At 41.2% G+C, this 27,500-nt stretch overlaps 1 protein-coding gene and 1 long non-coding RNA gene across 2 annotated transcripts in view; one reads left to right on the top strand and one right to left on the bottom strand.

Annotated features, from left to right (window-relative positions):
• Positions 1 to 27,500, bottom strand: part of LOC138972275 (uncharacterized) — a 168,674-nt gene that overhangs the window by 66,365 nt on the left and 74,809 nt on the right. The window lies entirely within an intron of this gene.
• Positions 13,867 to 16,586, top strand: LOC138972273 (uncharacterized). The gene is made up of 4 exons (XM_070344983.1): positions 13,867 to 14,003; positions 14,657 to 14,913; positions 15,410 to 15,598; positions 16,321 to 16,586. The coding sequence occupies exons 1-4, from the start codon at positions 13,897 to 13,899 to the stop codon at positions 16,560 to 16,562; spliced, it is 795 nt and encodes a 264-aa protein (XP_070201084.1). The 5' UTR covers positions 13,867 to 13,896; the 3' UTR covers positions 16,563 to 16,586.

The following is a 27,500-nucleotide window of genomic DNA, read 5'->3' as shown; positions in this document are numbered from 1 at the left end:
ATATAGATCAGCTGTAACATGCAAGTTATGCGTGTCGTAGCTTTGTGTTTTTCGAAAAGTCTTTGTATACGGGCACTGTGAGCTATATTTTTAATGATCACTTTCATGCAGCAAAAAGAGGAATATATGAGGTACATGTTAGACACCAACTTTAGTTACAGGAAAGAAAACCATGATCAAAACAGGCAAAATATTGCTCGTTTTTCATATTTTTCAACATGCAACGATAATGCAATCCATTAACTGTTTGTGTTGTTATTGTGAGTGCAGAAAACGGCTTGTCTGTAGAATAAATGAAATGGGAATTTCCGTAACGAGTCATCCTAAGATATCTTAGGATGGTCAAGGGAGTGAGCTGGTAAGAGTTTTACACCTTTATATAACTATCCGACTAGAAAGTGATTAATATGTTAAATTCATCTAACATTTCAATGTTATTATTCTTTATTTCTAAATATGCTCAGAGTTATTATTAGCGTATATGTATGTGAACAATTATCAAAATGTGTTTTCTTTACAGTCAAAGCACAACTACATGGACCTGGCGTCGTCAAGTTTCACACGATGACAAGCTTCCGCCGCATGCGGATATGACGTCAGCCATAAATGTAGCCACCAGAAGACAGTGCGCGTTGTCCTGTCTCACTGTAGAGTGGTGCAATACGTTCTTTTATCATGGCTTCGAGAAAAAGTGCCTGCATCACAGAATGACTTACATTGCGTCACCAAACGGGTGGGGTCCATCCCCTGGACTGCGCTATTATCGTCTTGAATCAGGTAAAATTCGAAAAATATATACAATTTTGGAAAAAAGGAATAAAAGTTGAGCTCGAGCCCTTTCTTTCATTCAAACTGTATAATATTCTTTTTGTCGGTTATTTCTGTCTGTCTGTCTGTCACTCTGTCACTCTGTCTCTGTGTGTCTGTCTGTGTGTCTGTGTGTCTGTGTGTCTGTCTGTCTGTCTGTTTCTCTCTCTCTCTCTCTCTCTCTCTCTCTCTCTTTCTCTCTCTCTCTCTCTCTTAATGTGTGTTGCGATGTTTCACTCAGTGCTTGGTCGGTATCCTGCCGAGTCAATTTTGTGAAACCTGAAACATTCTCGTACGTTTTGTTTTGCTTCAAAACCCACAACTGCCAGTTCTTCTATGACGTAATTTTGCATTTCTTTGATCAAGGAACATCCCAGGTATGGTCAGATTCTAAATCATATTCACTGACTTATTTCATTACTCTTCTGGTACAGTTCAGCTTCTAACACTAACATGCATGGCACAACGAATCTTCTGGTGCTTGAGGCACAGATCTGGCGCAATAATAAGACGAGCCGACGTGAATATGGCCAAGCTTTATGAATCGATACGCCATTACAAAAAAACAAACAAATGTAGTACTCTCGTCATTTCTTTTCACCAGCATCAGCCTGTCCACGTGACAAGAATTACGTCATTGATCGGCTGACCAGCACGTGCTACAGGCTTGACCTGTCACGGAAAAAGTGGGCCAATGCACGTGACGCCTGTGCAGACAACAACGAGACGCTGGCGGTTCTGAAACCTATGGAGAAAGCCTTGTTCATCCAGGCTTTCATTCGAGCAAGTAGAGGTAAGCGATTTGGTTGGTTGTCTGATTGCATGGCTACTCTGGATCGATTCAATTTTGTGTTCCTTTTTTTCAGTATGGTGGTCTTCGTGTTGAAACTATAATTTGACATTTAGGTTTATTGCATTCGAGCGAAGAAGATTCTTAAAAAAAACAAAAAAAAAACAACCTCACTTGTTACATGTACTTTAAATGTTGTAACGAAAATAATCTTGATCTCCTTTAAACAGTAGAGGTAACCGACTTTATCATGTATAGTCCACCTAAGTTTAGTTAACTGCCCTCTCGTGTAAACGATCGTATATGAATTTCCATTTGAGTGTCTTCGAATACTGAGATCTATACAAATGTCTTACTTTACACGTCTTACCGTCGACTGTGATTACATACTATGAAGAATATTTTCATGGGAATGTCTTTCTTCACATGGATGTTGCATTTGCAAACAATGCCATCGAAAGCATTTACATAAAGCCTGCTATTAATTGGGCGAAGTCTACTTCACGAAACTCGCTACACAAATCTGTAGCATTGTGTTTTTCCTTAAAAAAGACTTTGGGCTAAAAAAGTCAGTTTACGGTATCCCGACCGACCCTATTTTTTCGCGCGACCCTAGACTGTTTTTTGGCCTTTGGAGGGGGGGAAAAAAATTCAAAAAAATAAAAAAAAAAATAAAAAAAAAAATCTGTTTTTTTGCACACACAAAAAAATAAAATAAAATAAAATAAAATAAATCCCGACCTACCGACCCTATTTTTTTTTGCCTATGTTACCGTAAACAGACTTTTTTTTGTGTGCCTAAGGACAGCTTACCGGCAGACCTTTCTCATATATGTATGGATGCCCTCCTTTACAGGTCTTGTCGTCGACAGTGTTTACATAGGAGCAAAGCAGCTGCCCGGCGTGTCTGACTTTAAGTGGATCAACGGCGAACCCGTAAATATCACTGCCACCAGAAGTCTCTGGGTACCCTCCACCCGCTTCCCCACAGTGCTACCTGGCGGAATCATTCTACTGAGAAGGCCAAGAAACTTTCAGTGGTCCATTGCACGGAGTATCTTGCAAATACACTCCACATGCGAACGGCCGTTTGAGTGAGACAAAGGCCTGTGAAACAACAGATACGATGCAACAGATACGTTAATTTTAGTTATTTATTACTGATGCTTAAACTGTAAGAATGATCTAAAATGATTTTGTTGTGCGTAAAGGGAAAGGAGATATATATATATATATATATATATATATATATATATATATATATATATATATATATATATATATATATATATATATATATATATATATATATATATATATGTATAGGTTACAACACGAGTGGTTTTTAGGCTCGTGTCTCTCGATTGATATTCCCGCTGGGTCTTGACTGAAATACAAGCCATATAAAAAACCACGAGTGTTGTAATCTGTATATCCCATTCTACCATCAAACACAAAGTGTAGACTACTAGCGGCACTGTTGCGATCTGTGCAGGGTAAAACTGTTGCCAGCGAGACTTAGCCCTTTTGCAACCTTAAACTAAGTGACCGTCGCTGAAAAAATAAAACGAATGAGTGCATCGATAAGTACGCGGTAACACTACTTTCAGACCATTTAAAAGCTTTAAGTAAAGGTTCATAAGTTGCAAGAAAGTAATGAAGTCGAATAGAAATTAATTTAGTTGAAGCGCACAATTCTTTTGTTTTGCGTTTCAGGTCGGCAGAACGGGCGAAACGGGTTTGGGACCCATTTGGCTTACTCGATTCAGAATTGATTCCACGTTGTTTTTCTCGAACGTGTGTAATTAGGCTTATTGACAGAGAAGCAAATCTTAGGGAACAAATATGTAGGTTTAGATTTAACCATTTGCTCCCTATTTGAAATGTATCTACGTGATAAACTGTTTTGCGAGTGTGTTTGCATGGATGAACTTAAACTGGTATGGGTGAGAGGAAAACGCGACCGACACGTCTGTCACCGCCGATTGATTGCATTTTGAAGGAATATGACTGGATTACGGAAAAATATGTGGACTTACTGCAGAGCCAGGCAAAAGAGTAGACTTGCTCGCAAAACACGTGAAACAGCCGATGTTTGATAGCTGAAGGCGCACACCGGCAAAACACACTACCGACAGATTCTCAAAAGTCGTCTGCTAACGATGCAAGGGGAGGGTACTCGTGTTTTTGTTTTGGTTCGCTAGCATCTGGTTATCTTGTAAGTTGAATGTTCGTTTTTTTCGACCTGCATTGCTTTCATAATGAAAGAAACTTTTGCTTATTGCATCTCATACATCAGATCAGTTCTGAGATTCATTTTTGCGTGCAACTGATATGGTTTTCTGAGCCGTGCAATACGATTTTAGAACTTCATACAAATGTGTCACATTGTTCGGCGCGAGCGAGGTCAAAGGTCGGGAGGAAAGTAGTCCTTTGCCCAAATCGGAATCTGCACTATCATATATTTTTTGGAGTCCATGATGTATTTATTGAGCTATAAAAATACAACATATATACCCATACTGAAGTAACAGAGACAAAGAAGGGAGGTCATGGGATATATATATATATATATATATAGAGAGAGAGAGAGAGAGAGAGAGAGAGAGAGAGAAAGAGAGGGAGAGGAGAGAAAGAGAGAGAGAGAGACAGACAGACAAACAGGTAGACAGACAGACAGTCAGTCAGACAGACAGACCGACAAACAGACAGACAGACACACTGACAGACACACACACACACACACACACACACACACACACACACACACACACACACACACACACACACACCCACACACACACACACACATTAAAAGCAATGTTTTGAAACTGAAGCTAAAAAATCGACATTGAAAACGCGGAATCAGTCATCATAAAGACTAGTAAGGCTTGGTTAGCCGAAACCGGACAATCGAGACGGATGGAGCTGATCCCCGCAAAGCATGCAGAGATATATGGAACCTCTTTTTCATAAACTTTTGAGCCCATTTTCGGAGTAAAAATGATATATCCATACACTTCGGAAGATAGGAAAAGATAAAGAATACAATGCAATTCTTTTTGAATGTATTTTGCACTTTTGATTTTGATCTAAATTTATTTGTCATAATCAATTGTGGACCAGATCAAAGAACGTTTGCCAAATTCAGTCGCTACAGTGCGGCCTCAACTTAAAAAAAAATCCATATAAGTCTTTGTGATGCCTGTGGCCAGGTTTTCATTTTTGTTCTTTTAGTTTTACGCAGACATATTGACTAATGGTTTTGATATCGCTTCAAGCGACTTTAGTAATGTATCATTGCAATTTCATTTTGAAAAATAATTTGAAGAACAATCAGTGAGCTAGCTAAACTGCAATCCCATAGTCCGGACCAAGTAAAAGATGATACTATGGGTTATGCTCTATTTGAATGTAGAAGTCTATACAAAAAAAAAACACACAAAAAAAACACACACCACCATTTTATTAATTTGTGCACACTTGTAGTTTAATCTCATCACGACGCTACTCTGTACTCGCAATCGATTCTTTAAAAGCTACCGCGTATAGTACTTTGCTATTGGTCGTCACCACAAGAGGCAGGGGAAAAAACACACACACATACACACTCAGGAGAAAAACCAACAACCCGAACATTCTTTTATAGTCATGTCAGCTTGGTTGGAGAACATAATTCTGAATATTTTTCAGAAAAAAATTCAAAGAGGAGATCAGAATCCAGTTCCGTTGATTCATTGGACACAGATGAAGACCAAAGCAGTCGGTACACTGAAGCTCTCAACACAAAGGGACGGAAGCCACTCAGAGGATAAGGCACTTACAATACTGATTGTTCCCCTTTGAAACACAAACAAAAATATTTGCACGGCTGTTTATAAGTCACACACGACCAAATTGGTACAACAAGATCTCACTACAATGGGAGTAAAGCCACTCAGAGGATAAAACACTTCAAAAATGTGATTGTTCCCCATTAACAAATTTTGGGCTCGGAACGCTGAAAATAAAATCTCGAAGGGAGGAAAGCCACTTAGGGGGGAAAACACTTATTAAATGTGATTGCTTCCCTTTACAAAAAAAAGACACAAAACAACAACAACAAAAACATTTGCTGGGGCGTTTTTAAGTCACAAACAACCAAATAGATGATCTTCGGAAATAATTCCATCAGGTTTGTATGGGTTGTGGATCAAAGAGTGAATACCTTTACTTTTTCTCTGACTAATAAATTCATACGTCCAGGTGCTTCCGACACACCCATTCGCTAATGATTGGCCCCTCCAATGTTTGTCCGAGCAAAAAGCAAGGGTACTCACTCTTTCACAACCCATACAAACCCGACAGTCATTTTCAGAAGTCGTTTATTGGTGTCACCAAAAAACAAACAAGAACAGAGGAGTCGCAACAGACGGAGGATATGACACTGAACAAATTTGATTGTTCCCCTTTGGAAAAAAAAAACACGTTTGCTCCTCGGCTGGTAATAATAAGTCATCAACAATTAAATTGGAGCAACAAAAGACAAGAGCAGGCGGAAAATAAAATCACAAAGGGAAAGAAGCCGCCCAGAGGGAAAAAACCCCTAATTAAACGTAATTGTTCCCCTTAAAAAAACAACCATTTGCTGGGCTGTTTTTAAGTCAAAACGAGCAAATTTGAGTCACAAAAGACGTGCGCAATGGCCTAGTGGTTGAGGCGCCGGCCTCCCATGCGGAAGGTCGCGTGTTTGAAACTCGGCCACGCCATGGTGTACACGCAAGCACAAGACCAAGTGCGCACAGTAAAGACTCTGTAATCCATATCAGATTTCGGTGAGTTAAAGAAACACGAAAATACCCAGCATGCTTTCCCTGAAATCGGCGAATGCTGTCCGAATGGCAGGGTAAAAACGGTCATACACGTAAAATCTCATTCGTGCAAAAAACATGAATGTACGCGGGAGTTTCTACCGGCCATGAACGCAGAAGAAGACGAAGAAGTACTAGTGTGTGTGTGCGTGTGTGTGTGTGTGTGTGTGTGTGTGTGTGTGTGTGTGTGTGTGCCGGTGTGTGTGTGTGCGTGTGTGTGTATCAGTCACAAACACCCACATCTGTGCCACAAAAGACCAGAGCAGTCGAAACGCTGAAAATAAAATCACAAAGGGTGGGAAGGCGATTCTTCTTCTTCTGCGTTCGATGTTGATGGCCGTGCTAAATCCTCAGACCAGTGGCTGCCAGGAAGTCCGCAGTCTTGCGCAGTTCGTCGGCAGGACCCCAGAGTTTGGCTCCAACACTGGTCTCTTCTTGCCAGAACTTCTGGCGTATTGTCTAGAGATGGGAGCAGTTCTAGAGAATGTGCAGTTTGCTCTTCCGAGCCACATTCACAGTGTGCGTCATCCGCAAGGCCCAGTCTCTTGAGGTGTTTCTTCAGTCCACAGTGCCCTGTCCTTAGACGGAAAATGGTGGTTTGGCTTCTCCGGTCTAGTTTGTTGATGGGGTCTTCCTGTGGGTTGTGGTCTCCGTCGGGAAGGCGATAAAAAAAACGCTCGCGCTGGACCCGAGTACTCTTCAGACATTCACACACACACACACACACACACACACACACACACACACACACACACACACACACACACACACACACACACACACACACACACACACACACACACACACACACACACACACACACACACACGCACTCTCTCCCTCACTCCCTCCCTCTCTCTCTTTCTTTCTTACACACACACACACACACACACACACACACACACACACACACACACACACACACACACACACGAGTACAGACTCATGCACACACACACACACACACACACACACACACACACACACACAAACACACACACACACACACACAAACAGTAACACTAACACATGTGCACAAAATGAATTGAACCCGGATCACTTTGGCCATAGACTCTCTCGTGCTCTCTGTCTCTCTTTCACCGAGACCAAACCCTGCATTGTAATTTCTTTGCCGAGACCATTTCCCCACCCGTTGTCTGGCTTGTAAATCATGCTTTTCTCGTCACTGCGTGACGTGTTCGCCGCCCAAGTCTTCCCTTTAGTTCAGGCTGTTCGCAAAGCGACCAGCCTCCCACCGCAAAAATTCCCACCGTTAAGAGTGGCTTTTGTGATTTATTTCGCATTTAGGTCCCAGGTAACATTATGAAGTTTTAATACGATCAATCGGACCTATTATCAAGTTAGTGTATCAACTTTTGAAAGAACTGCGCCCAGTAGTTTCCCAGCAATAAGCCGTTAAGTCGAGACACTGATACACACACACACACAATTAAAGTCTGCTGGACCCTAGTACTGCGTACTCGGGGATAAAAAGACAGACACTTATTGAATGTGATTTTTCCCCTTAAAGAAAAACACGTTTGCTTGGCAGTCTCAAACAGCCAAAAAAAAAAAAAATCGAATTTTGAAAATAACTCTGTTAGGATTATCAGCGGTCTGGAGGAGTAGGAGCCCCTGAACTGCAGTTAGACTTTTAACAACATCCGGAATTTTTTCCACACATCCGGAGCACGCTCCACGCTCTACGCCTCCGAAGGGCTGAATCCCCGCAATCGGGACAAACTACCAACTCCGATGTGTATGCGATGCAGCGCGCACACATTACGATACCGTTTTCTTTCGAAAATCAGCGTTAACGAGTTCATCGAAGTTCAGAATTTGTTGTAAAAAAAGAATCGCTTACAACGTGTTTTGATCAAGGTCACGTGGGCCCTTTGGCTTGAGGTCACGTGAGTTTAGGAAGACACACGTGCTTAAATCAAATCAAATCAAATTACCTTAATTATCTCACATGGAGAAATTGCAAACACTTAGCGAACACTTCCGGTGATCAGCAAGCCATCCGTGGCGATTCGTGGCTCCGATGTTTATTTATTGAAAGAAAATGGTATCATATTGCGAGCGCGCTGCATAACCTACACATCAGAGTTAGTTGTTCGTCCCGATCGCAGGATAAGGCCGACCGGAAACGTGGAACATGCTCCGGATGTTGTGAAAAGCTTGTCCGAGGTAAAAAGGGCTCTTGCTCTTTAAGACCGCTGATAATACAGACAGAGTTATTTCCAGGAAAGTTCGAATCCCGGCCGCGGCCGCCTGGTGGGTTAAATGTGGAGATTTTTCCGATCTCCCAGGTCAACTTATGTGCAGACCTGCTAGTGGCTTATCCCCCTTCGTGTGTACACGCAAGCACAAGACCAAGTGCACACGGAAAAGATCCTGTAATCCATGTCAGAGTTCGGTGGGTTATAGAAACACGAAAATACCCAGCATGCTTCCTCCGAAAGCGGCGTATGGCTGCCTTAATGGCGGGGTAAAAACGGTCATACACGTAAAATTCCACTCGTGCAAAAACACGAGTGTACGTGGGAGTTTCAGCCCACGAACGCAGAAGAAGAAGAAGAAGAATTTCCAGGAAAACGTCTATTGGTTTAACATGGCTGCCACATTGTCAAAATGAGCTGACTAGTACTGAAACGCTAAATGTTTGACGATTTTCAAACAAAGGACTGACGTTCATCCTAATTAGATTTCCAGCTTGAGAAACTATTCAAAGGCCAAGTAAAAAGAAGAAAAACAAGTCGCGTAAGGCGAAAATACAATATTTAGTCAAGTAGCTGTCGAACTCACAGAATGAAACTGAACGCAATGCCATTTTTCAGCAAGACCGTATACTCGTAGCATCGTCAGTCCACCGCTCATGGCAAAGGCAGTGAAATTGACAAGAAGAGCGGGGTAGTAGTTGCGCTAAGAAGGATAGCACGCTTTTCTGTACCTCTCTTTGTTTTAACTTTCTGAGCGTGTTTATAATCCAAACATATCATATCTATATGTTTTTGGAATCAGGAACCGACAAGGAATAAGATGAAAGTGTTTTTAAATTGATTTGGACAATTTAATTTTGATAATAATTTTTATATATTTAATTTTCAGAGCTTGTTTTTAATCCGAATATAACATATTTATGTTTTTGGAATCAGCAAATGATGGAGAATAAGATAAACGTAAATTTGGATCGTTTTATAAATTTTTTATTTTTTTTTTACAATTTTCAGATTTTTAATGACCAAAGTCATTAATTAATTTTTAAGCCACCAAGCTGAAATGCAATACCGAAGTCCGGGCTTCGTCGAAGATTACTTGACCAAAATTTCAACCAATTTGGTTGAAAAATGAGGGCGTGACAGTGCCGCCTCAACTTTCACGAAAAGCCGGATATGACGTCATCAAAGACATTTATAAAAAAAAATGAAAAAAACGTTCGGGGATTTCATACCCAGGAACTCTCATGTCAAATTTCATAAAGATCGGTCCAGTAGTTTAGTCTGAATCGCTCTACACACACACACACACACACACACACGCACACACGCACACACGCACATACACCACGACCCTCGTTTCGATTCCCCCTCGATGTTAAAATATTTAGTCAAAACTTGACTAAATATAAAAAGCAAGAAAAAAAAACACCTCAAAAGCAAAAGCAACAAGTCGCGTAAATAGAGAATACTACATGGCTTGCTGTGTCGTACCAGATTTACACGAGTTGTTTTTTTAAATAGTGAACTGCGAGCGAAAGCGAGCTGTTCACTATTTGAAAAAGCAACGAGTGTAAATCTGGTACGACACAGCAAGCCATGTAGTATTCTGTTTATCCTACATTATATACTTCTGTGCCAGATCTAACTAAAAGTCACCGACAGCGCTATTGCCTTTGGATCAACCCGCTTTAGAACTTCAAACCACTTTACTCAATTTGACATTCATTCCTCCGCCATGACACACACTCTCAAACTAGGACAAAGTAGTTCGCCTTTGTTAACACTGTTAAGTTTAATATTGAACATTGATTAAATAAATTCGAACAACGAAATGATGGTCACTTCAAAATATACCAGATAAAAAGAAAAGCAGTGGCCACAGGATAAAAGAAACCAAAAGGAACAACAACAGCAAAGCATATCCTTCCGCGATAGGATGACAGTCAAGTCGGAGCCAGGCGAGTCGACAGCTTTCAGATCATGGTCACTTCTCGGTTTGGTGACTGGACAAATATTGGTTGATGTTGATGGTACCAACGTGCACAGGCCTTGCAAACAGTGTTGTTTGCGTTTGCTGGGATGTGATTGTGGCAGTGGCAGTGGAGACGGCTGGAATTGAAGTGGCCGTGCGAATCCAATGTGTCGTCTGCCGACACTGGCGACAGCTCCGAGACCGGTGCAGTGCCGTTTAGCATCAGACTGAAGCCACGGTGTTCCTCTTGGGAAATGCTGCTTAACGTTGTTGTGCCCAGATAGCTGCATTATTTTGGTCGGAGGAACGTTATTCTCGGAAAGTTTCTGCACTAGGAACTGGCGTGCAGAGTGGTTGGTGTAGATCTACCTCGGGTTGATGATCCCAGCTTTTCTTCACATGTCGCCCTGGCTTTGGTTGTGGATTGTCTTTCGCAAAATTGGAGATATTCTCTGCCATTACTGTCTTCATGCAAGGACACGTCTCCTCACTGCATGTGCCTGTGAGGTGTCACGCTGCGCAGACCAAAGTTGACTGTGTTTTGCCACCACAGAGTATTCAGGATTACTTCTGGATCTGCGACTCCGAGCTGTTTTGTCTGCCACAGCTTGTCAACATCTTCATCTTTCAGCGGTTGAGCCCTGTTAGGTAAGTTGCCACAACCTTCCTGTTTAACAATCTTCTGCTTTGTCTTCACGACTTCTCTCAGTTACAAGTGCAAATTCGGGGCCGTCTATAACGGGTGCACAGTACTTTTTAGACTTCAACTGTCGATGGATGCTGCTGAGAAGGCCCCTCAGCGTGGGGATGGTTCATACTCTTTGCCATCCGGTTTTTTCAAACTCATGAAAAGAGAGCAGAGAATTTTGCATAATTTTTGTGGTTGGATGGTGCTAATGTTTCTTTTGTCCCCGTGTTTCGCCATAAACGTCGATAGGCGACGTATATCGTAAACCGTTTTTCGGAGAGTGTTCTTGTTCTTGTTTGTCTGAACGAATGAGTCTATTGGAGAAAAATCATAAATCATGGATGACTCGCTTTTTTCTTCATCGACTTCGTCATTCGCGTCATCGCCAAACATGTCTTCGAACAGCTCATCACTCAAAAATTCTTTCAGTGTTGACAAATCGGTTTCGTGGCAGTTGCCATTTTGTTGCAAAAGTAGTTCTTCATGAATATGTAATTACTAATTTACATAGCATGACCTTCCGGTTGACCTCATTTACATGATATACACACGTGTGATTTGAACGATTTTTATCTCACGGGTATCTCTCTCACGTATGTAGGATAAGACAAAATTACTACATTTAGTCAAGCTGTGGAACTCACAGAATGAAAATGAACGTAGTCCGCCGCTAGTGCAAAAGGCAGTGAAAGTGACGAGCCTGTTTGGTGGGGTAGCGGTTGCGCTGTGCTTCGATCATAGCACGCTTTACTGTACCTCTCTTCCTTATAACTTTCTGAGCGTGTTTTTAATCCAAACATATCATATCTATATGTTTTTGGAATCAGGAACCGACAAGGAATAAGATGAAAGTGTTTTTAAAACGATTTCGGAAATTTAATTTTGATCATAATTTTTATATTTTTAATTTTCAGAGCTTGTTTTTAATCCAAATATAACATATTTATATGTTTTGGGAATCAGAAAAGGATGAAGAATAAAATGAACGTAAATTTGGATCGTTTTATAATTTTTTTTATTTTTTTATTTACAATTTTCAGATTTTTAATGACCAAAGTCATTAATTAATTTTTGAGCCACCAAGCTGAAATGCAATACCGAAGTCCGGCCTTCGTCAAAGATTGCTTGGCCAACATTTCAATCAATTTGATTAAAAAATAAGGGTGTGACAGTGCCGCCTCAACTTTTACAAAAAGCCGGATATGACGTCATCAAAGACATTTATCGAAAAAAAGAAAAAAATATCCGGGGATATCATTCCCAGAAACGTTCATGTCAAGTTTCATAAAGATCGGTCCAGTAGTTTAGTCTGAATCGCTCTACACACACACACAGACACACACACACACACACACACACACATACACCACGACCCTCGTCTCGATTCCCCCTCTATGTTAAAACATTTAGTCAAAACTTGACTAAATGTAAAAACAGGGCGTTTTTGGAGTCGGGGTTGGGCGTAGTTTGCCAAAAGGGAATCGATTGTAAGCCGCTTTTAATCAACAGCCATATCGTTCTTTCATGATATTTCAATTATGTACTTAAAGACTTGAATTGAATCAAACCCAATATCAGTAAGGCCAAAAAAAAAAAAAAGTCTGTTTACGGTAACATAGGCCAAAAAATAGGGTCGGTAGGTCGGGATTTTTTTTCTTTTTTTTTCTTCCAAAAAACCATATTTTTATGTTTAATATTTTGCCAAAAAACCAAGATTTTTTTTTCCTTTTTTTTCTCTTCCAAATGCCAAAAAAAAGTCTAGGGTCGCGCGAAAAAACTAGGGTCGGTCGGGTTACCGTAAACAGACCTATTTTTTTTTTGGGCCTAAAAACAATATCGCTCCATCTGCGAGGGATACATGTGTTCTGAGCAATTATGCACCTTCCTCTTTCATTCCATAGATCACTCTTCGATCTGCATCATGAACTCCTTTGTGGAAAGCTGTAACTACACGACGCAGAATCAGTACTCGATGTCCAAAAGATCCAACAGTAAAAACAGTATGACTCGTTGGCTCTCAGAGACCGGCGAATACTACTATTAATTCAGTCAAAGAAATCGGGTGAGCTTATTATCAAAAAAGTAATAGAAATATGGGTGACAAACGATCAGCTTTGGTGTGATCATGAATCAACATTATGAAAAATCTAAAGTCCAACAAGACAAAGGAACAAGTTTGAACAGATAGCTCTCAGGCACAAGAAACATTTCATTCAAGAATAAATAAATATTTGAAACAATCACTCAATCAATCAATCACTCACTCAATCACTCACTCACTCACTCAATCAATCCAACACATATTAAGTGCAAATGATCGTCAGGGACGTCACGGGGCCGATGTGCTACGATGGGAGTCGCCGATTTATACCTTTTCAGCTTTACCAAGAACAGTGTGTCAGGGTTTGACTCTCTTGCACGGCTTTCTGTTGTCACCGAAAGAAGCTTCTTGATTGGCATTCCTCTCTGACCAATGAAAGCAACGCTTATGGAAGCAGAAAAGATGAGATCATGTGAGTTTATTTAAAACTGAGAGCAAACAGGCGTACAGAGACGCAACACTCAAGATGATTATTGCTGCTGGCATTTTCTGCGCTATGCATACAGCTAATGGACGTGTTTGTGGAATCGTATTATTCATTGCATCGTTGAGCTTCGTTCATCCTAAGGTCATGTGAGTATGTTTTTGTTAAACCAGAAGCCCATGCACAATGCGACTGACAAGACATTCAACTTCACACTTACATACGTATATATATATATATATATATATATATATATATATATATATAAAACATCAGAAATTGTGAAAGAAACAATTAAAAGTCAGCAGAGACTTTCTTCTGAGATTTGTTAAAATCTCTTAGCAGAGATAGAGAGAGAAATAAGTATCCCTTCACAGACAGCCTATTGGGAGCATCAGACCCTCCTCAAGGGGGACCGAGATTTACAGAGCAAAGTCCCTTTGTGGGGGACGTATCGCAAGGTAATCTAGTCCTGAGGAGGACCATTGTATTTGTACCTAGACCAAATATATATATATATATATAAACATTTAAACACACACACACACACACACACACAAGCACGCACGCACGCGGCACGCACGCACGCACGCACGCACGCAATCCCTCAACACACATACTCATACACTTACACACAAACGCACGCACGCACACACAAACGCACGCACGCACGAAAACACAGACAGACATACAGACATACAGACAGACAGACAGACAGACACAACGCAGAAGAAGAAGAAGTAATATGCCGATATATATTAGCGTGTATGTGAACATTTATCAAGATGTGTTTTCTTTACAGTCAAAGTACAACTACATGGACCTGGCGTCGCCAAATTACACACGATGACAAACTTCCGCCGGATGCGGATATGACGTCAGCCATAAATACTGCAACCAGAAGACAGTGCGCATTGTCCTGTCTCACTGTAGAGTGGTGCAACACGTTCTTCTATCATGGCTTCGAGGAAAAGTGCCTTCATCACAGAATGACTTACATTGCGTCACCAAACGGGTGGGGTCCATCCCCTGGACTGCGATACTATCGTCTTGAATCAGGTAAAATTATTAAAAAAAAACGATTTTTGAAAAAAAGGAATGAAAGTTGAGCTATTTTTCTTCAAACAGCAAGATATTGTTTTAGTCGGTTACGTGTTCTCTCTCTGTCTCTGTGTGTCTGTGTCTGTGTCTATGTCTGTGTCTATGTCTGTGTGTATATGTGTCTGTGTGTCTATCTGTGTGTGTGTGTGTGTGTGTGTGTGTGTGTGTGTGTGTGTGTGTGTGTGTGTGTGTGTGTGTCTGTCTCTGTCGCTCTGTTTTCTGACACTGTCTCTGTCTGTCTGTCTGTCTGTCTGTCTGTCTGTCTGTCTGTCTGTCTGTCTGTCTCTCCGAATGTGTATTACATATATATATTATATATAAAACATCAGAAATTGTGAAAGAAACAATTGAAAGTCAGCAGAGACTTTCTTCCGAGATATATATACGTATCCTAGCTGTATGAATATATTAACATCTGCACATAAATATCACTCTTATCATTTCTTTTCGCCAGCGTCAGCCTGTCCACGTGACAAGAATTACGTCATTGATCGTCCGACCAGCACGTGCTACAGGCTTGACCTGTCACTGAAGAACTGGGTCAATGCACTTGACGCCTGTGCAGACAACAACGAGACGCTGGTGGTTCTGGAACCCGTGGAGAAAGCTTCGTTCATCGAGTCTTTCATTCGAGCTAGTAGAGGTAAGCGGTCTGGTTGGTTGGTTGTTTAATTGGTTTGCATGTCACCTTCAATCTATTTGGCTATTCAGGATCGATTCAATTGTGTTTCCTTTTTCAGTTTACATGGTGTGTACATTTTTAGTCTATCACAGTTAAACGAAGGTTTAAAACAAAACTCATATCTTTTCACATTGGTTACTTCAAATCTTGCTAAAAAATAAATTAATTTTACTTTCCTTTAAAAGTTAAAATTCGTGTCCAAGGGGGTGGGTGGGTGGGGGGGGGGGGGGGGGGGCGACGTCTCAGAGCCAGTAGAGGTCAGCTGTGGCATTGAATGTTCGTTAAAAAGATTTTGCCAAGTCAACTACGAGCTCAATTAAGGACAGCCTGACCAATCTCACTGGTATATATATAGGCTTCTATATCTATATACGGCTTGTGTGTGTGTGTCTGTCTGTCTGTCTGTCTTTCTGTCTGTTCGCTATGCTTTCTGTCTGTTCGATAGATCTGCTTCAAATTTGGTGGGCATATTCAGGTAGACCCCGGACACAATGTGGTCGATGAAAATTTTCAACACGTGCTCTCAGCGCGCAGCGCTGAACCGATTTTGGTTTTTATGGTTTTTCTGTACATCCATTCCCAGTAACTCTTCCTTATCTTCTCCAGTGTTTTGCGCGTTTATCTCCCTTCCTTCGGCGAAGCCGGTAATCATCTAGTATATATATGCGCGTCTACTTTTACAGATCTTACGGTCGACGGAGTTTACATAGGAGCAAAGCAGCTTCCGGGCGTGTCTGACATTGAGTGGATCAACGGCGAACCCGTAAATATCACTGCCACCAGAAGTCTCTGGGTACCCACCACCGATTTCACCAGAGTGGAACCTGACGGAATCATTCTTCTGAGAAGGATAAAGAACTTTCAGTGGTCAATCGCACGGAGTCACTTTGAAATACACTTCATATGCGAACGGCCATTCGAGTGAGAGACAAAGGCTGCATGATAAAACAACTGATACGTTGAGTTGATTTAGTTGTTACTGATGCGTACACTTCAAGAATGATCTGAAATGATTCGTTGTGTGCGGAAAGAAAGGGAAAACATGAGAGAGAGAGAGAGAGAGAGAGAGAGAGAGAGAGAGAGAGAGAGAGAGAGAGAGAGAGAGAGAGAGAGAGCGAGAAGAGAGAGCGCGAGAGAGAGAGAGAGAGAGAGAGAGAGAGAGAGAGAGAGAGAGAGAGAGAGAGAGAGAGAGAGAGAGAGAGAGGTACACACACCAAAAGCAATGTTTTAAAACTTAAGCTAAAAGATCAACATTGAAAACGCGGAATCAGTCATCACCAAGACGTGTAAGGCTTGGTTAGCCGAAACAGAACGATCGAGACGGATGGAGCTAATCTCCGCGAAGCATGTAGACATAAAACCTCATTTTCATGAACAATTTGTATTTCATTTTGAACCCGTTTTCAGAGTAAACATAACGTATCTATACACTTCGGAAGATAGGAAATGATAAAGAATACAATGCAATACTTTTTGAATCTGTTTTTGCCCCTTTATTAATCTAAATTTCAATGAACAAATCTATTTGTCATAATCAATTATGGACCGGATCAAAGAATGTTTGACAAATTCAGTCGCCACAGTGCGGCCTCAACTTTAAACAAATCCATATTACAGATTAGTCTTGGTGATTCCTGTTGCCAGTTTTTGGCTCACGAAAGTGCATGTAGCTTATGCGATGCTAACTTTTGTCTGTCTGTGCGTGTGTATGTGTGTATGTGTGTGATAGAAACTTTAACATTTGACTGAACACCGAAATACTAATTTTACCTGGTTATTATCCAAGCAACAGCTTCAAAGTATTGAAGCAATGATCAACATTTCGTCGGCACGTATGTAGTTAAAGTGTGTAACCAAAGAAAACGGGTGGTGGGGGGTTTTGGGGGGGGTAAAAACAGGTGACTGGTTTGTGTCGTGTGTGGTATAGATACAGTTCTCACCCAGCTTCAGTTCGCCGATTCGGGGAAGACGATTTCACATTGTTCGGTTTTGTAGTCCCAGAAAAATAGATAAAGAAGATACCAAAGGAGATTTCCCACAGGTTGATCTGCACAGCGTGTTTCCAGTGTGTGCACGAGGAAGCGCTGTCGAAAGCGCAGTGTCGATCTGGCAGTCGTGTCCCCGTAAGTAGGCTACAGACAGACATATCTAGATCTAGTGTCTCCCACTCTTGCACCGTGTCACCTATGCTTACTGTGTGTGTGTATCTGTGACGGAGTGAATGAGTTTGTGTTACTGTTTGTCGATTTCTTTCGGGAGCCTTGAAGGATTCGCCTCTTGTTCATTTTTGTTCTTTAAGTTTCACGCCGACATATTGACTTATGGTTTTGATATCGCTCAAGCGACTTTTTAGTAATGTGTAATTGCAATTTCATTTTCAAAAATAATGTTGATGAAAAATCAGTGAGCTAGCTAAAATGCAATCCCATAGTCCGGACCAAGTAAAAGATGGTATGATAACATTTTAATCAATTTGATTGAAAAATGCGATAATCACAGTGCGGCCTCAATTTGTTTAAATAATAATAATAATAATAATAATAATAATAATAAATGAGCATTTATATAGCGCAACATCATAACTTTACAATTATGCTCTTTGCGCTTGACACATTTAAAATTAAAACACAGTTATACAAGCATTTACATCTACATTCATAGTCAACAACGCTTAATTAAAAGCATACACCATCAAAGATACATTACAAAAGATTCTTCCACTAACTAAATAATAAAAACATGAATAAAATAGGTAGTGAAAAATCACTAAAAACAACAAATAACACTAAAATTAAAACACAGTTATACAAGCATTTACATCTACATTCATAGTCAACAACGCTTGGGCGGATATGACGTCATTACATACCTGTAAATAAACACACAAGAAACAAATAAAATAAAATACACCAAAAAACACGTTTGTGGAAATAATCTGGAAGAGTTCTTATGTTTAAGTTTCATGAACATTAGATTTCTGGGAACAGGTGTGCATGCACAGACATACACATACACCCTTATCTCCCTCACGATGCGCAGTGTACAGGAATTCATTTGGTCAAAAATTGACTAAATGTAAACAAAATTAAACAAATGGAAAAAGAAAGAAAACAAGAAAGAAAGAAAGAACGAAAAAAGAAAATATGAGACAGAAAGAAAAGAAAGAAAAAAAAAATCAATCAATCTATAAGAGAAAGAAAGAAAGACAGAAAAAAAAGAAAGAGAGAAAGAAAGAAAGGCGGAATGAAAAAAAATAAAAATAAAAGGCAGAACAAATGACAAAAGAAAACCAAGGAAGTTCCGCTCCTTTTCTTATCGTTCTCCACGGAAACGAATCTGGGCAAGCTTTTAATAAGTCAAACGTTGTCATTAAAGGCACAGTACGCCTCCCGTACACCATCACATATACTGTCAGGCTTTTACATACAGTACAAACACCCTTTCATTTAAACACTCACCGCTTGAGAACATCCTAGGTGCCCTCCGTAAAGAGCGAGCAATTTTCAAAGAATTTATTTTTGTGTGGTTTATCTTACCCCTGAGCCATCGTGAACCCGTGTGATCCAGTTTCCCTTTTTCACAATGTAGTCGTCAGTTAGTCATTTGAATGCGACTCGATGTGAGCTTATTTACAATAGCACGTGTTTATGCACGAAACAAACGGCTGTGGTTCACAAGAACTCTAGCGATGGCTTTGACTGTTGAGAGGAACGGCGATATGCATAAACCGTCGTCTGCTACGACCCTTGCGTGACCCTGCTTCCGGGCTTTTCTTTTTTCAAACTTTCAGAACTTCGAATTGTACTGATCTTGACTTGATGAAAAAAGAATTCTTTTATGATTAAAGAATGTGTGTGTAACAAGCTGTCAATTTATTATTTAGATTTTAAAACTTAGGTCTAGCGCAAAAACGCACCACGGTCCAAAAACATTTTGATAATCATCGATTCACGGCTATCGCCAGTTTACATCGATAGAATGAGATCCGAAGGGAAGTAACTCATGACCTGAGTTCATGATGGGTCCAAAAAGTGTTCGAGACAATCTGCAAAATTAATTCTTTAAAAATTGCTCGCTCTTTACGTAGGGCACCTAGGATGTTCCCGTTTGGTGAGCGTTCAAATGGAAGGGTGTTTGTACTGTGTGTAAAAGCCTGACAGTATCTGTGATGGTTTACGGGAGGCTTACTCTCCGGGCGTGATTTCCGGTATTGAATATTCATAACAGCCGTCCAGCACCAAAAGGAGGCGCCATTGTTGTAGAGGACCAAGTCCACGAAAATAAATTCTTTGAAAATTTCTCACGCTCGACAGAAAGCAGCCAGGATGTTCCCGTTCGGTGAGCGTTCAAATGAAAGTATGCTTGTACTGTATGTAGACGCTCGGGGAGCTCTGTGATGGTTTACGGGAGGCTTACTGTGCCTTTAAGAATGTTTGTGTAACAAGCTGTCAATTTATTATTTAGATTTTAAAAGTTAGGTCTAGCGCCAAAACGCACCACGGTAGCGGTCCGATTGCCTCTGACAAAATCCGCAAAAAATTAATTCTTTGAAAATTGCTCGCTCTTTACGTAGGGCACCTCGGATGTTCCCGTTTGGTGAGCGTTCAAATGGAAGGGTGTTTGTACTGTGTGTAAAAGCCTAACAGTATCTGTGATGGTTTACGGGAGGCGCACTGTGCCTTTAATATACCGCTTAAGCCTAATGGGATTTGGCCGTTTGCTTCTCAGACGGGGAAAGCTTTTGCGTACTTAGGCTGTTTTGCAGAGATACACACGCTTAATTCACACACATTAAGATCCAAGACTCCTTTATCTTGTGTGCAAGGAATCACGATACGCATATTATACAGCTAGGTTGGCATTGTGTTCGAGGAACGGCGCAATACATTTGTTTACATTGAAAACGCATTAAAGTCCCTGACGTCGATACAGTAAACGGTCAACACACTTTTAATGGAGACATTGATAGTAAAGTCAACAAACTATAACTGAGAAACATCGCAAGCTGTTGTCTTTTTTAACACTCAGAGGAAGCGGTCACCGCTTAAATTGTGTTTGTCGTCCGGCTGACTTTTCTTCAGTGCCTGTTTTTCTCCATGCGACAGAGATTTAAACACAATCGAAATCTTCTTCTTCTTCTGCGTTCATGGGCTGAAACTCCCACGTCCACTCGTGTTTTTTGCACGAGTGGGGATTTACGTCTATGTCCGTTTTTAACCCGCCATTTAGGCAGCCATACGCCGCTTTCGGAGGATGCATGCTTGGTATTTTTGTGTTTCTATAACCCACCGAACTCTGACGTGGATTACAAGATCTTTTCCGTGCGCACTTGGTCTTGTGCTATCGTGTACACACGAAGGGGGATAAGGCACTAGCAGGTCTGCACATGTTTGGACCTGGGAGATCGGAAAAATCTCCACCCTTCACCCACCAGGCGGCAGAGGCCGGGATTTCTTCTTCTTCTTCTGCGTTCGTGGGCTGAAACTCCCACGTACACTCGTGTTTTTTGCACGAGTAGAATTTTACGTGTATGACCGTTTTTTACCCCGCCATTTAGGCAGCCATACGCCGTTTTCGGAGGAAGCATGCTGGGTATTTTCGTGTTTCTATAACCCACCGAACTCTGACATGGATTACAGGATCTTTTTCGTGCGCACTTGGTCTTGTGCTTGCGTGTACACACGGGGGTGTTCGGACACCGAGGAGAGTCTGCACACAAAGTTGACTCTGAAAAATAAATCTCTCGCCGAACGTGGGGACGAACTCACGCTGACAGCGGCCAACTGGATACAAATCCAGCGCGCTACCGACTGAGCTACATCCCCCCCCCCCCCCCCCCCCCCCAGGCCGGGATTTGAACTCACGACCTTCCGCTCAAGAGACCGATGTCTTATCCACTAGGCCACTGCGCCAGTCACACTGAAATAATAATAATAATAATAATAATATGGGAGATTTATAGAGCGCTTGACGTTCTCTAAGCGCTTAAATTTACAATGAAAAAACATACATATACATACAAAGCAAAGCGAAAAAGCATGTGCAGCAGCATTCAGCACACAAGTGAACAACGAAACACTACATCAATACAAGCTGCAAGCATACTAACACAGGCAAAACATTCAAACATTTAAACACCATGCAAGCACAATGCACCATATTGAAACAAAAATTAATCAAATTACTGTGTAAAGAAGTGTGTTTTAAGGTTTAATTTGAAGGAACAAAAAGTTTGGCAGTGTCGGATTGAAGTCGGAAGTCGGAAGTCGGAAGTCGGAAATTTTATTTGTTAGGCCTCCGGCCCATAACAAGACTGGTGACACATAATACAAGCGAACAATGTTTAAAAGAAGCAGAAAAAGCAACCTTATGGACCTGCATCTTGCAACTGTGCATTTTCCAGAGAATCAGTGCGAAATCGTAGAGCTTTGTAAATATACGTTGCTAATTGTCTTGTCGGATTGAGTGGGAGAAAGCTCTCTGACCGTGCTGTTTGTGACGGAAAGAAGATAGACGGGAACATTCTAGTGTCTACAGAGGAGCGGATGGGTCGTGAGGGTGTGTAGAGTGTGAACAGGTCAGACAGGTAGGATGGGGCTGAGCCAGATATGGCATACAGACCGACACAGAAACACACATACACGCGCGATTACACAGACACATGTTTATGCTTGTTGTTTAACAACATGAACAAAATAAATAAAAATTGCAACGCAAATCTCGCTGGTAAAAAGGTGAACCAGTCATGCAATCTACTCATGCACGATTTCACCTTTCTCCTAGACTGATTACTTTGATTGAAGTTTAAATTAATATCCTCTCAGTTCGCGGTCGTGAAAAAGCTCGCTGAAGCTCACATTTGTTCATACACAGCTCACGTTTGCCAATATTTTTAATACCCACTAAGGCTCGGCGTGTAACCAGTAGGACCGACAATAATGGTGCCAAAATCAACTCATTAAATTTACAAAAATTATTTTTATAATTTTCAGCGTTCCGACTGCTCTAGTCTTTCAAGGCACCTATTTGCGTGTTTGTGACTTATAAACAGCACAACATTTTTGATGTAATATAATTAAATTAGTTTGTTGTTGTTGCAGTTAATACAACAACAACAACAACAACAACAAAATTAGAAAAGAAAAATAAGAACAAAAAAATGAAAACAGAAAATGCTATAAGGCGTAATGCACTATTTGAATGTAGAAGTCTTAAAAAAACCCATTATATTTATTGGTGCACACTGGTATTTTAATCTCATCACGACGCTGCTATGTACTCACAATCGATTCTTTGAAAGCTACTGCGTACTTTTCCTTTGTTCGAGGAACCAGTATTGTCATGGGGAAAAACACCACATACACCCAGGAGAAAGAAACAACTACCCGGAAAACCTTTATACTGTAGTCATGTAAGCCTGGTTGGAGAACATATTAATTCTGAGGATTCTTCAGAAGAAAAATCTAAGAGGAGTTCAGAATCCAGTGTTCCGTTGATTCATGGGAAACAAGTGAAGACAAGAGCACAATGGGAGGGAAGCCACTCAGAAGATAAGGCACTTAATTCTGATTGTTCCCCATAAAACCGAAAACCAAAACATTTCCTGGGCTGTTCATAAGTCAGAAACAACCACATTGGTGTCACATAAGACCATAGCAGTCGAGTCGGAACGCTGAAAATAAAACCACAAAGGGAGCGAAGCCGCTCAGAGGAAAAGACACTTATGAAATGTGATTGTTTCCCATGGAAAAAAAATGTTGCGCTGTTTAATTATCAGTCACAAACACCCAAATCGGTGCCACAAAAGACCATAGCAGTCGGAACGCTGAAAATAAAATCACAAAGGGAGGGAGAAAAGAGGAGAAGACACTTATAAAAGTTATGTGAAAATGTGATAAAAAATATTGAGCTGTTTGTCAGTCACAAACACCCAACTCGGTGCCACTTAAGACCAGAGCAGGCGGAACGCTGAAAATAAAATCACAAAGGGAGGGAGAAGAGAGGAGAAGACACTTATGAAATAGTATTGTGTCCCGTGGAGAGAAACAAATGCTAAGCTTTTTTTCAGTCACAAACACCCAAATCGGTGCCACAAAAGACCAGAGCAGGCGGAACGCTGAAAATAAAATCACAAAGGGAGGGAAGGCGCTCAGAGGGAGAGACAGTTCTTAAATGTGATTGTTCCCCTCCAAGAAACACACATTAAGCTGGGCTGTTTTTAAGTCACAAACAACCAAATTGGTGTCACAAAACAACTACAACAGAGCAGTCGCAACGCTGAAAATCAAATCACAAACGGAGAATGAGATACTGATAAACTGTGATTGTTCCCCTTTGTAAATAAAACCCCACGTTTTCTCCTGGGCTGTTAATAATAAGTCACAAACAACCAAATCGGTTCCACAAAAGGTCAGAGCAGTTGGAACGCTGAAAATAAAATATCAAAGGGAGCGAAGCCGCTCAGAGGATAAGACACTTATAAAATGTGATTGTTCCCCTTTAAACAAAACTGAAAAAAAATTGGTGTCACAAAAGACCAGAGCAGTCGAAAAACTGAAAATCCCATCACAAAGGGAAGGAAGTCGCTTTTGAAAACCTTTCACTGAGCTGTTTATAAGTAAAAAAAAAAAATTAAAAAATGGATGTCGCAAAGTGGCACACAGATCTTAAGAATCACCCCTTTTCGTTTGATCGACTTATTCTTGACATAAGAGTGTAAAGAATTAAGCCTCGGCCATTATCTTGTACAAAGTCGCGCACTTGGTCGCCATTGATTTTAGAGACGGCAATTTCTGGAGGATAGTGCACTAAGCTATTGTTCATTAACAGGGCCGGACCCAGGGGGGGGGGGGGGGGGGGGGGGGGGGGTCCAGGGGTTCCGGAACCCCACCCCTGGAAAAAGCATGTACCTTGCTTTGAGTGGTTTTTTTTTAAATTTCATTTGGATAAATTTTGTGTGTGTCTCTAACAAATTTTATTCAATGTGAAATCCGATGAGAAAAAGGTACCACCAACTCACACTGACAGGCCTTAACCCTCAAAACAAGGCCCAGAATGCACCAGATTGCACAGATTTTAACCGTTTTCCAAAAATTTTCCGGGGGAGCATGCCCCCGGACCCCCCTAGTTCGCGCGCCTGCTTTGCAGGCGCGCACTTGTGGCTTCGCCACTTCGCTGATTTGCCCCCCCCAAAAAAGGAGGAATCCCCCCCCCCTTACAACTCATTTGGTCTGGCCCTGATTAACACAAGAACACTCAGGGCAAAAGGGATCTTCGGAGTTCAAGTTCCAACAACAGTTCAATTGGCAAACTAACTTGTCTGGACTGAATCAACGATTTATTGACATAACTATTAATCAATTTGGTTGAAAAATTAGGTCGTCACAGTGCCGCCTCAACTTTCACTCAAAAACGCGGAAATGATGCAATCACAAATTAAACACTATCAAAACAAGAGGCGAAGCCTTCAAGGCTCACGTAAGAAATCGACAAACAGTAACACAAACTCAATCACTCCGTCACACATACACACACACACAGTAAGCATAGATGACACGGTCCAAGAGTGCGAGACACTAGATCTAGATCTGTCTGTCTGTAGCCTACTTACGGGGGACACAACTGCCAGATGGCCAGATCGACACCGCGCTTTCGACAGCGCTTCCTCGCGCAGACACTGGAAACACGCTGTGCAGATTTCGACAGCGCTTCCTCGCGCAGACACTGGAAACACGCTGTGCAGATTAACCTGTAGAAAATCTTCTTTGGTATCTTCTTTATCTATTTTTCTGGAGCTACGAAACCGAACAATGTGAAATCGTCTTCTCCGAATCGGCGAACTGCAGCTCGGTACCACAATCCTTCACGCGATCTGACCTAACCTTGACCCCTGACCTGGTCTACATACCACACACGACACAAACCAGTCACCTGTTTTTACCCCCCCCCCCCAAATAATTTTTTTTTTTTTTAGATAAACCAAAAACAACCCACCACCCGTTTTCTTTGGATACACACTTTAACTACATACGTGCCGACAAAATGTTGATCATTGCTTCAATATTTTGAAGCTGTTGCTTGGATAATAACCAGGTAAAATTAGTATTTCGGTGTTTAGTCAAATGTTAAAGTTTCTATCACACACATACACACACACACACACACACACACACACACACACACACATACACACGCACAGACAGACCAAGGGCGGATCAATTCACTTTGGAGGGGGGGGTTACAAAATGACTGCGAAGATACAAGTTGACGGCGCCGAAGGCGCCTAAGCCTCTAGGGGGGTCCGGGGGCATGCCCCCCCGAAATTTTTTTTATCCAAAGAAGCAAAATAGAGCTATCTGGTGCATCCTGAGCCAATAAATTACCTTTTTTGGGGGGGGGGCGGGTTACGTAACCCGTGTAACCCCCCCCCCCCCAGATCCGCCCTTGCAGACAACGTTTAGCATCGCATATACTCCGTCACGGCGGAGGGCTGACCGTGCACCCAAAAGCGGACTCTACCAAATGGGTATTTTTTGAAAGCTTGGGACCTGCCAAACATAAAAATCGATGTTAACAAGAAATATTCAAGGGCGCACTTTCTCTTCTCAGTCAAAATTCAACTATACCCTGACGAGTGATGCACGAACATTTCAGACGCTTGCCTCTGAAAAAAGAAGTTCTCAGCCAAATTACGAACTCAAACTGGTACGTTTTACATATAAATGTGTTAGTTGGTATCTTTTGATTATCACAAAACAATTTGCGACTGCTTTGGCCGAGGATGCTGGTGACAGTATCATTATTATGAACCCTACCCTAAATCCAGGAAAGACGTCGTCCAAAATGTAGGTAAGTTTTGATTAAAAATAAATTCACACAAGACTAGTATTGTTGTTTGGCTTCAATGGATATATTTTCGTCAAGTATGATGTCTTTACATAATATCTGTATAATATGAATGGATTTGAACCATATACTATCTCATTATGACCTTCCAATCTTCCTAACCCCCAGCCCAGTAAAGCGTGCGAGACGTTTCCTGAACAAATGTCGCTTTGTGGTGCGAGTTCAGTGTGACATGATTAGTTTCCAGAACCCCATTTCTGACTTTCAAAGTTTATCTACATACATTTAGCAATGCATGAGCAAAATATGACAACTTAATGGTGCCTATTGGTTTAATGCTATGGTAAAATTGCTAGTGATAGTGTTTACAGCTTGAAACAAAACATAACAGATGGGAATAGTCTTCCTCAATCTGGTTCAGAGCATAATGTATTTCTATTTTCAGAGGTAGCATTATTTCTGATAAGAGCTAGAGCCAATATAATGATGCTGAATATTTGAAAAATGAACTTTGTGACTCATCTGAGTAGCAAGAGAGCCTTCGTGATCGTCAGCGTAAGGCTGGCTGTTTTCAAGGCAATTCCTAGATGAACAACTTAACATTGCGTTCGATTATTCGCCCGTTTCTTAAGCTAGAGCTTTGAGACTTTACACGCGTCTAGGGCTACATGTACGCTTTACAATACGTAAAATATAGTTGACTCTCGCGTTATTTAAAGGTCACAACAAGGTCATTACCAGGCAAAAACGAGGGAAAACCGAGGGAAAGTACCATTTTCTGCAACTGTTTGCAAGAAAAAGATTTCAAATTCAATTGTTTCCTGGGATTTAACGCATCTCTAGACATGACAATCATCCGATTATCAGACATCAATTGTGGAGGTCACGACAAGGTTATTACCGGGTAAAAACGAGGGAAACCCGAGGGAAAAGACCAGTTTCTGCAACTTGTGTGTAAGTAAAAGCTTTCAAACTCCATCTTCTTCTGGTATTGGCGCATCTCTAGGCATGACAATAA

The sequence above is a fragment of the Littorina saxatilis genome, linkage group LG8, assembly GCF_037325665.1.
Source record: "Littorina saxatilis isolate snail1 linkage group LG8, US_GU_Lsax_2.0, whole genome shotgun sequence".
NCBI lineage: Eukaryota > Metazoa > Mollusca > Gastropoda > Littorinimorpha > Littorinidae > Littorina > Littorina saxatilis.
The sequence above is the reverse complement of the archived record's forward strand: the minus strand, read 5'-3'. Positions and strand labels throughout refer to the sequence as shown.